At 43.8% G+C, this 15,520-nt stretch overlaps 1 protein-coding gene across 8 annotated transcripts in view; it reads left to right on the top strand.

Annotated features, from left to right (window-relative positions):
* Positions 1-15,520, top strand: part of UVRAG (UV radiation resistance associated) — a 331,075-nt gene continuing 315,555 nt past the window's right edge. For all 8 annotated transcript variants that reach the window (XR_012423532.1, XR_012423530.1, XR_012423531.1 and 5 more), the window contains exon 1: positions 1-317. Coding sequence is in view for 5 of the 8 variants with exons in the window: in XM_065528736.2 (XP_065384808.1) it covers positions 201-317 (117 nt within the window). In the remaining 3 variants the exon portion in view is untranslated. The remainder of the gene's footprint in view (positions 318-15,520) is intronic.

The raw sequence follows: 15,520 nt of genomic DNA on the forward strand, positions 1-15,520 counted from the left end.
GGGTGGAGGGGTTGCACTGCGGTAATATGGCTCTTCCTTAGCCAGCGGCGGCAGCGGCGGCGGCCACTGTGCGGACCGAACAGTCCTGCCTGTCGGGTGGCGGGTTTCTAGGCTGCAGGAGCTTGGCAGGTCGTGGCTAGGAGGCAGCGGCGGATGCCGGAGGAGCGGCCGCCTCGCCGCTTGGCGGCTCCTGGATCCAGATGAGCGCCTCCGCGTCGGTCGGGGGCCAGGTCCCCCCGCCACCCCCGGGCCCGGCCGCCGCGCTGCCTCCCGGTTCTGCCGCGCGGGCCCTGCATGTGGAGCTGCCGTCTCAGCAGGTAAGCCCGCGCGGGTCGCAGCGCTCGGGAGGGACCCGGGCAGGCCCGCGTGGAGAGCCTGCTGGCTCCGGGCTGACCCCACGAGCCGGGACACCCAGAGCAGGGACCCGGAGGGCTCGCGGGACTGAGGAAGACTGTCAGGAGATCTTGTACGGGGAGGGGTCCAGTGATGGCCGAACCTCCGGGAGATCCCGGAGTCCTAGGAGAATCCGGTTACAGGAGATGGGCTTGTGAGGGGACAAGCAGCCAGCCAGCGAAAGTCCCTGGGGCCCCAGCCCGAGGCCACCTCCCCCAACGCAAGGAGCCGGGGATTCCCCCGCGTAGACCATCTCCCTCGTTCCCCCCGGGAGGGACCCGGGGAAGCTCCTGTGTCCCACGGGCCACAGCGAAAGCACTTTTTCTTTCTTTCCCCACCTGGCCGTCCCCGCTTATGGAGAAACCAGTTTGTACTCTTCGTGCAAGAGCCCTGGAGGAGACTTTAGGGTGTCTACCATTTGCTTTAATCTCCCTTGATTATTAAGTATTCGGCCTCTTTAGAGAAATGTATTTGAGACTTGGGGGTTTCCTTCCTAATTCTCCGAGTCTCAAGGAACGCATCTTAATAATTAGGAGGACTCTTTCCTTCTTCATTCCCTCCAGTGAGTCTCTGTGGAAGGAGGATTTGATGTATATATTCATGTGTTCATCCTTTAAGAAGGGCTTTGAGGACCTCTTGGCTCTGCCTTGTAGGGAGTTAAGAAGGGGGAAACACTGACTTTGCAGGTCTGACAAAACTCTTTGTTTTACTCACATATCTGTAGAGTACTTCCCTCCTTATATCGGTTGCCTTCCTTCTGTCCCCCTAGGGGATATTTTGCAGGAGTCTTAGCATTAAAGAGACCTAAAGAAAGTACCTTTCACCCTCTCCCTTTATTCCTCCTTCCAAGAAGAGGATCTAGGAGAAACTATCATTTATTGAGAACTTACCGTGTTGGATTTGTGCAGAGTTGGATTTGTGCAGAGTTCACTGAATTTTCACAACTCTGTGAGATAGCTGATTTTATTACCCCCATTTGGCAGTTGAAGAAACGGGCTTGTCCAGAGCCTTCCAGTTGGTAAGTGGTGGGACTGGGTTGCAGAATCCAGTGTCTGACTCTGCAGCCATGCACGTTCTTGAGACTTCGGCAGCCTTCCTCAACCACCTTTACACAGGACAGAGTGAGTTCCTTCATACACCCCTCCAACTTTTCATCAGCTGCCAGTGGGACTTAGGAAGGATTCACAAAGAGGAAGGGAGAGGTTGTGGGGGAGAGAGTGGTTGAAAAGTGAAATGGATTTGAATGCAGTAAAGGAGGCGGGGGCTAAAGGGAAGAGAAGAGTTGGAGATAATAACCACTGTGGTTGCCATTGAATAGGCAGACAGAAGAGCTTACAGTAGCAACGGCTTTTTGCGTGACTGCTACCTACTACCGAAGAGGATTGAAAAGATACCATGTGCCCTGGTTTTGTGATGCTGTTGGCAGGGAATTTCTGAATAGTAGGAGTTTGAGGGTAGTGGGAGTTTGGATTGTATTGTGAGATACTGGAAGAGGGTAGAAGTCTGGCTAGGGAGACACGTCTCTGGAGTGAGCATTAATGTGAGTTTTTGTACGTGTAGGAGGTAGAGTGTGAGGGTGGATACTGGGAGAGGGAATAGGGAGCACCCTTAGAAACAGCCTGGAGAAGTCCTAAGGAGTTCAGGGGCCAAGAAGGGTTTAGTTTGGGGGAGCTTCGAGAGCATGTGGGATTAGGAAAGAGAAAGCGTCATTTACTTCATAGAGCCTGTTCTCTGATAACAGTTCACAGTTTAACACTGGGAAAACTAATGCAAACAAACTGTTGATGGAATAATTTCAGCCTCATTTGTTAGTGTTTGTCAAATTTTTGGATAGGTGCCGAGGGATATATAGTGGCTTAAGTGTACAGCTGAATGCTATATGAGTGCCGAGTATGCTATTTACAGCTTTCTGGGGGTGTCATCCTTGAATTCTTGGAAGGCAGCCTATATAACAAAGCACTTTTACTTTTGCAGTTGACATTAATTTAGCTTTTGGGGTCAAAAGGCTCAGGTTTTTAGTGTATAAATAGTATCAATAAAATTTTGTTGAAGTTTTATCTGTATATAGTTAAGTGCACAGATTATTAGTATTCAGTTGATGAATTGTCACCAAGGGAACAGTTATGTAAGTACTACCCAGATTAAGAAATACAAAATTTTGGCTGGGTACAGTGGCTCATGCCTGTAATCCTAGCACTTTGGGAGGCTGAGGTGGGGGGATCACTTGAGGCCAGAAGTTTGAGAACAGCCTGGCCAACTTGGCGAAACCCTGTCTCTACTAAAAATACAAAAATAAAATAAAATAAAAAAAATAGCCAGATGTGGTGGTGCACATTTGTAATCCCAGCTACTTGGGAGGCTGAAGCAGGAGAATCGCTTGAACCTGGGAGGCGCAGGTTGCCGTGAGCCGAGATTGTGCCACTACACTCCAGCCTGGGTGACAGAGTGAGACTCTGTCTTTAAAAAAAAACAAAAAAACTCCAAAATTATTGACATCCTGGAAGTCCTCCTTATGTTCTCTCCCATCTCTACTTTTCCTTTTTCTCTAAAGGAACCACTTTTCTGATTTCTAATGCAAAAGATCAGTTTTTGCCTGTTCTTGAGCTTTGTATAAATGGAGTTGTGCAAACTGTATTTTTTTGTGTCTGGTTTCTTTTACTCAGTATTGTTAGAGTCATGGAGTATCTGTGTATGTCTAATTTTTTTTTTTTTAAGCATTTCTTTGTTGTCTTTTTTTGCTTTTACAAAATTTCAAAGGTTTAGATAAATTGGAATGTCAATTGTTAACTTTCCTTTAAATAATACTTCCAAACCATACATTTTAATACATCCCATACTAGTTAGCAAGGTATCTTTTTTTTTTTTTTTTTTTTTTTTGAGACGGAGTCTAGCTCTGTTGCCCAGGCTGGAGTGCAGTGGTACAATCTCCGCTGATTGCAACCTCTGCCTCCTGGGTTCAAGTGATTCACCTGCCTCAGCCTCCCAAGTACCTGGGATTACAAACGTCTGCCACCACACCCAGCTAATTTTTGTATTTTTAGTAGAGGCAGGGTTTCACTGTGTTGGCCAGGCTGGTCTCGAACTCCTGACCTTGTGATCCTCCCGCCTCAGCCTCCCAAAGTGCTGGAATTACAAATGTGAGCCACTGTGCCTGGCAGGTATCAATATTTCTAAACAAATAAGCCCTGTTGGTTTAAGATTTCTATGATAAAGTTATCTCAAAGCATAGGTTCAGTGGCTCCAGCCTTCTTCTAAGATGGGGTTTGTCAACCTTGGGACTGTTGACATTTTGGAAAGAAGATGGACGTTACATGTTTAGCCACATCCCAAGATATCAGCAGGACCTCCCCAGTCCTGACAATCAAAAATGAGTTCAGACATGGCCAAATGTTTCTTAGGGGGCAAAACTACCCCTAGTTGAGAACCACCTTTCTAAGGTGTATTTTCATTTTAGGATAGAGAATAGTATCCTTATTATTATCGACTCATTTATTCCAATCTTCATTAAGTCCTGTTGATTCTAGAAGTGGCTGTAATGTTTAAAAAGTTAACACTGCAAACACCTGAACTTTTCCATGTATGAGTACTAACTATAGTCCGAATCAGCCCCTTGACAGTGTCAGATGGGACTACTACTTAATTTTGTCTCCTTTTGCTTCTGTGTGATCCTACTTTACTGTAATTTGAGCAAGAACTAGTCACACTTTTTTGTTTTTTAACACTTTGTTTGTTTGTTTGTTTTTGATTTTTGAGATAGTTTTACTCTGGTCACCCAAGCTGGAATGCAGTGGTGCGATCTCCTCTCACTGCAACCTGCCCCTCCTGGGTTCAAGCGATCCTCCCACCTCAGCCTTCCGCGTAGCTGGGACCACAGGCTGTGCCACCATGCCCAGCTAATTTTTGTATTTTTAATAGAGATAGGGTTTCACCATGTTGGCAGGCTGGTCTTGAACTCCTGGCCTCAGGTGATCTGCCTGCCTTGGTGTCCCAAAGTGCTGGGACTACAAGTGTGAACCACTGTGCCTGGCCCAAAGCAAACTATTTCTTAGAAAGTTTTGTTTCTATTTTTGACCAAGCGCGGTGGCTCATGTCTGTAATACCAGCACTTTGTGAGGCTGAGGCAGGATGATCGCTTGAGGTCAGGAGTTTGAGACCAACCTGGCCAATATAATGAAACCCTGTCTCTATTAAAAATAGAAAAATTAGCCAGGTGTGGTGGCAGGTACCTGTAATCCCAGCTATTCAGGAGGCTAAGGCAGGAGAATTGCTTGAACTTGGGAGGCAGAGGTTGCAGTGAGCTGAGATGGCACCATTGCACTCCAACCTGGGCGATGAGAGCGAAACTCTATCTAAAAAAAAAATTATTTCTATTTTTTTATTTTTATTTTTTTTAGAGACAAGATCTTGCTCTGTTGCCCAGTCTGGAGTACAATGATGTGATAGATCATTGGCTCCCTGAGGCCTCAACCTCCTGAGATCAAGTGATTCTCTTGCCTCAACCTCCCGAGTATCTAGGACTACAGGCATGTTGCCACCATGCCCAGTTCATTTTTAAAATTTTTTCATAGAGATGGGGTCTTGCCGTGTTGCCCAGGCTAGTCTCAAACTCCTGGCCTCAAGAAATCCTTCTGCCATGGCCTCCCAAAGTGTGGGATTATAGTTGTGAGCCACTATGCCCAGCCAGAAAAGTTTTATATTTATAGAAAAATTGAGAAGATAGTACAGAAAGTTCCTATATACACCTAGTTTCACTTATTCACTTATTCTGGTTTATTTTATTTTATTTATTTTTTTTTGAGACAGAGTCTTGCTCTGTCACCCAGGCTGGAGTGTAGTAGTGTGATCTCTGCTTACCGCAGCCTCTACCTTTCAGGTTCAAGCGATTCTCCTGCCTCTGCCTCCTGAGTAGCTGGGATTACAAGCATGAGCCACTGTGCCTGGCTGATTTTTGTGTTTTTAGTAGAGATGAGGTTTTGCCATGTTGGCCAGGCTGGTCTTGAACTCCTGACCTCAGGTGATCCGCCCGCCTTGGCCTCCCAAAGTGCTGGGATTACAGGTGTGAGCCACCGCGCCCGGCCTCATTTATTCTTAATATCTGCCTTGACATATGGTACATTTGTTAGAGTTAATGAACCAATATTGGTATATTATTGACTAAAAAAATCCATAGTTTATTTAGATTTTCTTAGTTCTAAACAACTGTGGCCAGGCCTGGTGAGCACTTTGGGAAGGTGAGGCAGGAGGATCCCTTGAGCCTGGGAGGTCAAGGCTGCAGTGAGCCCTGATTGCACCACTGTACTCTAGCCTGGAAGACTGTGATTAAATGTGATTAACTATATATACAACATAAAATTTGCTGTTTAAATATTTTTTAAGTATACAATATAGTGGCATTAAAAACACACTTAATGTTGGCTGGGTGCGGTGGCTCAAGCCTGTAATCCCAGCACTTTGGGAGGCCGAGACGGGCGGATCACAAGGTCAGGAGATCGAGACCATCCTGGCTAACATGGTGAAACCCTGTCTCTACTAAAAAATACAAAAAACTAGCTGGGCGAGGTGGCGGGCGCCTGTAGTCCCAGCTACTCCGGAGGCTGAGGCAGGAGAATGGCGTAAACCCGAGAGGCGGAGCTTGCAGTGAACTGAGATCTGGCCACTGCACTCCAGCCTGGGCGACAGAGCAAGACTCCGTCTCAAAAAAAAAAAAAAAACACAAAAAAAAAACTTAAAAAAAAAACAACCCACTTAATGTTATACAACCATCATCACTGTATATTTCCAGAATATTTACGTCATCCCAAACAGAAAACAACTCCCCATTCTCGCCTCCTACCAGCCCCTGGTAAATTCTGTTCTACTTTCTGTCTCTATGAATTTGACTATTCTGGGTACCTCATATAAGTGGCATCATACATTATTTGTCCTTTTATGTTTGGCTTATTTCACTTTGCAATGTTTTCAAGGTTCATCCGTGTTGTAGGGTATGTTGGAATCTCATGCCTTTTAAGGTGGATGGTATTCTGTTGTATGTATATACTACATTTTGTTTATTCATTCATCTCTTGATGGGTCCTTTTTTTGTTTGCTTCTTTGTTTTGAGACAGGGACTCACTCTGTTGCCCAGGCTAAAGTGCAGTGGCATGATCATGGCTCACTGCAGCCTTGACCTCCTGGGGTCAAGTGATCCTCCCACCTCAGCACCCCCGCAAGTAGCTGAGACTACAATGGCATGTGCCTCCATGCCCAGCTAATTTGAAAATTTTTTGTAGAAATGAGTCTCACTCTGATATCAAACTCATGGGCTCAAGAGATCCTCCTTCCTTGGCCACCCAAAGCAGTGTTGAGATTATAGCATGAGCCACCATGCCCAGCCAACCCTTAGTTTTTACCTGATGTCCTCCTTCTGTGCCAGGATCCTGTCTGGATACCACATTGTATTTAGTTGTTCTGTCTCTTGCCTCCTCTTAGTTGTGGCAGTTCCTCAGACTTTCCTTGTTTTTGATGACCTTGACAGTTTTGAGTATTGGTCAGGTGTTTTGTAGGAAGCCACTCTATTGGAATTAGTCTGCTGTTTTTTCTTATGATTGCTAGGGTGGTGGTGTTTTGGGAGCAAGACTCAAGAGGTAAAGTGCTATTTTCATCATACGTTATGTACATATTATTAACATGATTTATCACTGTTTTTTTTGCTTGTTTGTTTGTTTTGTTTTTTTGGTTTTTTTTTGAGATGGAGTTTCACTCTTGTTGCCCAGGCTGGAGTGCAATGGCGTGATCTCAGCTCACTGTAACCTCCACCTCTCAGGTTCAAGCGATTCTTCTGCCTCAGCCTCCTGAATAGCTGCAATTACAGGTGCCCACCACCACGCCAGGGTTTCACCATGTTGGCCAGGCTGGTCTTGAACTCCTGACCTTGGCCTCCCAAAGTGCTGGTATTACAGGTGTGAGCCACCATTCCTGGCTGATTTGTCACTGTTGATACTAACTTTTATCACCAGCTGTGGTAGCATATGTTAGGAAAAGCAAACTAGCTGTTTTCTCTTATTACACTATTATACCCTCAACATATATATTAGAGTTTATATACAATCTATATGTTAGATTTGGGGGGTTTAGATGTGTGGGGTTTTTCCCCACACACCAAGCGATTCTCGAGTGATGGTGTCCTATGATTCAATTCAATTCTGCCACAGTCTCCTTAGAGTTAGTATCATATTCCACAAGTTAAAGGCTCAGTCCCATAAAACTGTCCCCTTCTTCACATGCCAGTCGTAAGTCTGGGTCTCTGGAACTTCTGACCAACTGGCTATAAATTGGGGGTTCCTATGTTCATCTCCTCAGGCTCAGTCATTTACTAGAGCAGCAACCGGAACTCAAGAAAGCACTTTGCTTGCACTTACTGTTTTTTTTGTTTAAATAAACAATATTACCCAGGATATGGATGAACAGCCAGATGGAAGATATGCATAGGGAACAGTATGGGGGAAATGTCCCTGAGCTTTCATGCCCTCTCATGGCAGCTCCACCCTCCACATGTTCAGCAACCCAGAAACTCTCCAAAACCTGTAGTTCTGTGATTTTTATGGAGGCTTCATCGTGTAGTCATGATCAATTATTTTTTTTTTATTTTTTTATTTTTTGAGACGGAGTCTCGCTCTGTCGCCCAGGCTGGAGTGCAGTGGCCAGATCTCAGCTCACTGCAAGCTCCGCCTCCCGGGTTCCCGCCATTCTCCTGCCTCAGCCTCCCGAGTAGCTGGGACCACAGGCGCCGCCACCTCGCCCGGCTAATTTTTTGTGTTTTTAGTAGAGACGGGGTTTCGCCGTGTTAGCCAGGATGGTCTCGATCTCCTGACCTTGTGATCCGCCCGTCTCGGCCTCCCAAAGTGCTGGGATTACAGGCTTGAGCCACCGCGCCCGGCCCATGATCAATTATTAAGTCAGTCTTGCCCCTCTCTCCTTCCTGGAGGATGGGGAGTGGGGCTGAAAGTTCCAAGCTTCTGATCATGGCTTGGTCTTTCTGGTGACCATCCTCCTTCTAGGAGCCCACCAAGAGTTGTCTCATTAGAACAAAGGATGTTCCTTTCACCTAGGAAATGCTGAGGTACTAGGCGTTGTGTCTGGAACTGGGGTCAAAGACCAAATATTAAAAGTAGAGATTTTCTAGCACCCCTGTGGCACCCAGGGAATGACAGAGGTTTTAAGAGCTCTGCACCAGGAACTGTGTACAAAGACCAAAGTATACATTTATTATTATAAATTAAAGGGCCACAGGTAGTGTTTGTCAGGTTTCTCTGCTGTAAGGTTACTCTTCCTCCCCTTCCCTCTATACTGTAGTGTTCGCAAGGAAGTCACTATGTGTAGTCTACACTTGAGTGAGATCTGTGCTCCCCCTTCTTGAGGGTAGTGTATCTACATAAATTATTTGGAATTTTTCTGTATGGGAGATTAAATCATGGCTCACTGCAGCCTCTAACTCCTGGACTCAAGTTATGTGCCTCAGCCTCCCAAGTAGCTGGGACCACAGGTGCACACCACCATGCCTGGTTCATTTTTTAATTTTAATTTTTGTAGAGACAGAGTCTTGCTATATTGTCCAGGCTGGTCTCTAACTCCTGGCTTGAAGCAGTCCTCCTGTCCTGGCCTCCCAAAGCGTTGGGATTACAGGCATGAGCCACTGCGCTGGGCAGGTAACTTTAAAGTCACACAGAATGTCAACAAAGGGTCTACAATCTAGGTGTTTCCTGTTTGCCCTAGACACCCATTCTTTGCAGGGTTTTAGTGAAAAGTTTTAATTACCTCAGAGTTTGGTACCATCAGGCTTTATATTTTATTTCCTACAGCACTTGTGCCTAACACTGTGCTAATGATTTAGTAGGAACTCATGTACAATTTTTTTGTTTATGAGTCTTTCCCTTGAAAACTTTATAGCCTAAAGAAAACAAGGAAAGATTGGATTCAATGGTATTGAAACCCATACCAAAAAAAAAAAAAATGATAGAAGCAGAAAAGGAGATCTAAAGCTTGATTTTGCTGTACAGGATAAATATTTTCCCCTAGTATGTTTATGTTTATTTGGATACTCTACTTTTGTAAATCTAATTTAATCATCTTTCTATTATTAAAAAAATCAGTTTTATTGGCAAGGCCGTTCATCTTATCAGAAACATGTGCCTCACGCAATGCACTACCATGCTGTGTACATTCATTCCTTCTGCAAATATTTACTAAGCCCCTTGTAACTCGAAGAAAAAATGTAATATATAGTTCAGTATCTACAAAGTAAAATGATGGCAATTTTTGTGCTGCTTTGGCTCTTGTAAATAAAATGATATGAGGAAGCCTCAGAAACTTAAGATATCAGCATCTTGAAATCATTATTTTTTATGTGACAAAATGCTATTAGGAATTTATGTTTTTTGTTTGTTTCTCTTTTTCCTGTGAAAATGAGTTTTTTTTTTTTGAAAGGAAAAGCTATGTTTATTTAGTGTTTACCTTAAAATGTCTCTATAGGATCACAATTCTTTGTGGTAGAAAATTCAGAAGTGAAACTGACTAGAAATAGAGCACAAGCAGAATTGAAACTAATAAGTTGGGCCTGAAGTGAAATGTATGGTAGAATGAAAAAAAATTAGATTTTCATAGTTTCTAAATGTGTATTTTTAATCAGCTGTGTATTTTTACCTGTCAGACATGTTACTGCTGGGGAGAAAAAGAAATTTGTCATTTTTAACATACTGGAATGTGTACAGCTACAAACTAAAGGTGTTTTAGAAAAATTAAAGACATCTTTCTGAAAAGAGAGGTTGAAACATTTTAGGTTTATGCTTTGTTTTAGGTTTAATGACATAAGTAATGTCTTTTTTTTTTTTTTTTTGAGACGGAGTTTCCCTGTTGTCGGCCAGGATGAAGTGCAATGGCACGATCTCAGCTCACTGCAACCTCTGCCTCCCAGGTTCAAGTAATTCTCCTGCCTCAGCCTCCCGAGTAGCTGGGATTACAGGCCCCCGCCACCCCGCCTGGCTAATTTTTGTATTTATAGTAGAGATGGGTTTCACCACATTGGCCAGGCTGGTCTCAAACTCCTGACCTCAGGTGATCCACCTGTCTTGGCCTCCCAAAGTGCTGGGATTGCAGGCGTGAGCCACCGTGCCTGGCCAGTAATGTCTTATATTGTTAAATTTTTTCAATGCTTTGTACGATATTTTAGCAGTTGCCTCCTTAGATTATAAAGGTGAGGAGTACACGCAGAATGGAAACTTAACATTGGAATTTTACAATTCATAGTACACCTTCTTGATTTAGTATCACATAACCTTGTTTTCCCTCTTATTTTAAGATGGAAACATGGATTTTGAATCATGGAATTTTACAGATGCAAAACCTGAAACCCTCCAAGGTGAAACTATTTGCCTGGCCACAGACTTGTTCTATCTGTTTATTCTTGCCCTGAAGTATTTAGTGAAGAGTATTAGTTTAACAGATCTGTGTTGTGTCTTGTTCCTGCTTGTGGTGGAGAAAAAAACAGAACCTGGGTCTTGTGAACAGTTCCACTGTTCTTGGCTGGGTGTGTTGAGAAGTTGTTTCTTTTTTTTTTTTGAGATGGAATTTTGCTCTTGTCACCCAGGCTGGAGTGCAGTGGGTGGTGTGATCTCGGCTCACTGCAACCTCCGCCTCCTGGGTTCAAGCGATTCTCCTGCCTCAGCCTCCTTAGTAGTTGGGATTACAGGTGCCTGCCAGCACGCTCGGCTAATTTTTGTAATTTTAGTAGAGATGGGGTTTCACCACGTCGGCCAGGCTGGTCTCAAACTCCTGACCTTAGGTGATCCACCCACTTTGGCCTCCCAAAGTGCTGGGATTACAGGCGTGAGCCATCGTGCCTAGCCAAGAACTTGTTTCTTTTTCTTTTCTTTTCTTTTTTTTTTTTTTTTTTGAGATGGAGTCTTGCTCTGTTGCCCAGGCTGGAGTGCAGTGGCCAGATCTCGGCTCACTGCAAGCTCCGCCTCCCGGGTTCACGCCATTCTCCTGCCTCAGCCTCCCGAGTAGCTGGGACTACAGGTGCCCACCACCTCGCCCGGCTAGTTTTTTGTATTTTTTAATAGAGACAGGGTTTCACCGTGTTAGCCAGGGTGGTCTCGATCTCCTGACCTCGTGATCCGCCCGTCTCGGCCTCCCAAAGTGCTGGGATTACAGGCTTGAGCCACCGCGCCCGGCCTCTTTTTTTCTTTTAAGATGGAGTCTGGCTCTGTGGCCGGGCTGGAGTGCAGTGACGCAATCTTGGCTCACTGCAACCTCCGTCTCCCGGGTTCAAGTGATTCTCCTCCAGAGTAGCTGGGATTACAGGTGCCCACCACCACTCCCAGCTAATTTTTTATGTCTTTAGTAGAGATGGGGTTTTACCATGTTGGCCAGGCTGGTCTCAAACTCCTGATCTTGTGATCTGCCTGCCTCTGCCTCCCAAAGTGCTGGGATTACAGGCATGAGCCACTGCTCCTGGCCAAGAACTTGTTTCTTAAACTTCACTCGATGCTTTGGCACTTTAGCCTCACAGCTTTGGGGATTTTAGGCTAGAATTTGAAACGGGGGAGAGGCTGTATTTTAACGTTCTCTTTAAGGGCAGAGCACTCAGAGTCTACCCTCCACCTCCCTTTTATGGTGTGAATAAAAGTGAAACTTTGGAATGTCCCTCTGGAGCTTAAATGATCAGTCTTCTGTTTTGTCCCTGGGTACTTACCATGCCTATCTTTTTTTTTTTTTGAATACTCTACTTAACTTCTGTTCTCTGCCTCTTTAAGTTTCTGAAAGAGTAACCTTCTGGTGATGTGAGTTTTTTGATGGCAAGGGTTTTATTTTGTGTAATATTTGGTGTTGACTGCTGTAGACCCTATGTAGTAGTAATGTCATTAGGCATTTTACTTATCCATTCTTTGTGAAAACTCCAGTATAGTGTGCTTATTGATTGAGAGGCTGAGAATGATAATGCTGAAGTTGAGCATCAAAACTTACCACTTTGGAGTCTCACTTTGTTGGTCCATTGAAATAGCTGGCATTTTTTCCTACTGTGGTTTTTATAATGCCCAAAAGATGCAGTCAGACATTTTTGAAAATAATGAGGAATACCAGGAAGCTGAAACTAGCAGCAACCTTTGGCTTTTGTCAGTAAACTCCTGGGAAAGAAAAACAGGATGACATAAAAGTAAAAGTGAGAATCAGACTTAATAGATCATAAAAGTAAACCTGAGAATCAGGCTTATGATCTGTTTTTTTTTTTTTCTCCAGGAAAAACTTTATACTCTTTAACATGAGTGTACCTTTTGTGATTAAGGGTTTAGCAGTGAATACAAGTAATTCATGTGTTCATGTTCGCCCATGTTAAAACTAATTCTGGGCTGGGTGCGGTGGCTCATGCCTTAATCCTAGCACTTTGGGAGACTGAGGCAGGTGGATCACCTGAGGTTAGGAGTTCGACACCAGCCCGCGCAACATGGCGAAACCCCATCTCTACTAAAAATATAAAAAATTAGCTGGACGTGGTGGTAGGTGCCTGTAATCCCAGCTACTCAGGAGGCTTAGGCAGGAGAATCGCTTGAACCCAGGAGGCGGAGGTTGCAGTGAGCCGAGATCATGCCACTGCACTCCAGCCTGGGCAACAAGAGCAAAACTCTATCTCAAAAACAAACAAACCAATAAAAAACTAATTCTGAGTGCAGGATAGGAAAAACTAAGAGATAGCCATTTATTCAATAGATACTTTTAAAGTGCCTTGTTTGATTTGTTAGACACAGGATTTGGAACTGTACGTCTTGTGTCTGCCAACCTACTTACGTCTTTCAGGGAATATGAACTATTTCCTTCCTCAATTCCAATCATTCTTTTGTTTGAGAGCTAATCCAGAAAACTAAACTCTTAAAAAATACAAAATAAAAATAATCTTGCTTAGGATTTTGAAAAACCTTTTTTGTTTTAACATTGTCTCCTTTTAATGAAAATAAGACTGTCCTCAAGAAAATCAGTATTGCTTTCATCCACTAAAATGTTAATATCTCAGTATACATGAGAAGCAACAACATGAAGAAAGCTTTCTGGTTTTTTATTCTGAAAATAGATTATGAAGCAAGGTTGGCAGGTAGGCTGTGGGATGCTCATTGCAGGTCTAGGATAATTTGCAGGACTATACTCATTACAGGATAGAATTGGTACCATTATAGAATTTTATATATAGTAGATATTTCAGACTTGTTTTCATGCATTGACTTATTGGAGTTTATTCTACATGGAGTGTGTTTAATATAAATATAAAAATAAAGAGTAGCTGCCCAGGTACTCTGGAGTGATTGGTTGACTGGTGATAGTCATACACTTCTATCAAAAACATCAGTATAAATTGGGTGCCGTGCTATGCTCCTGTAATGCTAGCCTACCTGGGAGGCTGAGGTGGGAGGATTGCTTGAGGCCAGGAGTTTGATTCCAGCCTAGGCAATATAGTGAGACCCCCATCTCTAAAAAAAAAAAAAAAAAAAAAAAAAAAGACACCAGTCTGATGATGGTGATGATGATGATGATGATTAATTAATTTTTGGAGACAAGGTTGCCCAGGCTGGAATGCAGTGGTGCAATCATGGTTCACCCGCAATCTTGACCTCCCTGGGCTTAGGTGATCCTCCCACCTTAGCCTCCTGAGTAGCCGAGACTACAGGCGTGCACCACCATGTCTGGCTAATTTATATATATATATATATATATACACACACACACACACACACACACACACACACGTAAAAATAAATAATAAATACACACACACATGTATATATATATTTTTGGTAGAGACAGGGTTTTGCTGCTGGGACTACAGGCACGCGCCACCATGCCTGGCTAATTTTTGTAGTTTTTCTGGTTGAGATGGGGTTTTGCCATGTTGCCTAGGCTGGTCTCAAACTCCTGAGCTCAAGCAGTCTGCCCACCTTGGCCTCCCAAAATGTTGGGGTTACAGGTGTGAGCCATTATACCCAGCCAGTCTGGTTATTAGATGAGGACACTGTAGAGTTGCAGAATTTCTTTTTGGATTCTTTTTTTGAGACACTGGGTCTCATTATATTGCCCAGGGTCAGGCTGAAGTGTAGTGGCTATTCACAGGTAATGCACTACAACCTTGAACTCCTGGGTTTTAAATGGATCCTTCTGCCTTAGCCTCTGCAGTAGCTGGGACTGTAGATGTGTGCGACTGTACCCTGCTGAATTGCAGAATTTCTTAATTGCAAACTAGTGTATTTTTGATATTATACAATTACCCAAAAACTACTAAAAAATTAGAAAGCTGCTTCTCATGGATACCCAGACATTAACATTTTAACGAATGAAAGCAATACCACTTTTCTCAATGACATTCTTCTCTTCATTAAGGTGTCCTGTAAAGATCAGTGTAATATGGAAGACTTTCTTAACTGTGACCCATTTTGTTTGGCTTCTTAAAGTTCATTTGAGTAATTCCTCACTTATTTAATGTTGCATAAATGTGAATGCTTGTAAATGCCAGAGACTGTCTAGGTGCTGGAAATAAAACAGCAAGCAAGACAGAGACACTGCCTTTATGGACCTTAATTTCTGGTGCATGAGTGACAAGGTGGTTAGCAAGCTTTTCTGTGAAGGACCAGATAGTGAACATGTTTCTGTCTCAGCAGGCCTCCTAGAGTCTTAGTAGCAAGTACTCAACTGGTTGCTGTAATGCAGAAACAGCCTTATACTATATGTAAACAAATGAGTGTGGCTGTATTCCAGTAAAACTTTAAGGATACTGAAATTATTAATTTTCATTTCCCATGAATATTTGTCGTCTTTTTCTTTTTATTTTTTTGAGACAAAGTCTCACTCTGTTGCCCAGGCTGGAGTGCAGTGGCACAGTCTCGGCTCACTGCAGCCTCCACGTCCTGGGTTTAAGCGATTCTTGTGCCTCGACCTCTCACGTAGCTGGGACTACAGGTGCGTGCCACCACACCTGGCTAAGTTTTGTATTTTTATTAGAGACGCGGTTTTGCCATGTTTACCAGGTTGGTCTCCAGCTCCTAACCTCAAGTGATCTGCCCCCCTCGTCCTTCCAAAGTGTTGGGATTACAGGTGTGAGCCACTGTGCCCG

The sequence above is a fragment of the Macaca fascicularis genome, chromosome 14 (genome assembly GCF_037993035.2).
Source record: "Macaca fascicularis isolate 582-1 chromosome 14, T2T-MFA8v1.1".
Classification (NCBI taxonomy): Eukaryota; Metazoa; Chordata; class Mammalia; order Primates; family Cercopithecidae; genus Macaca; species Macaca fascicularis.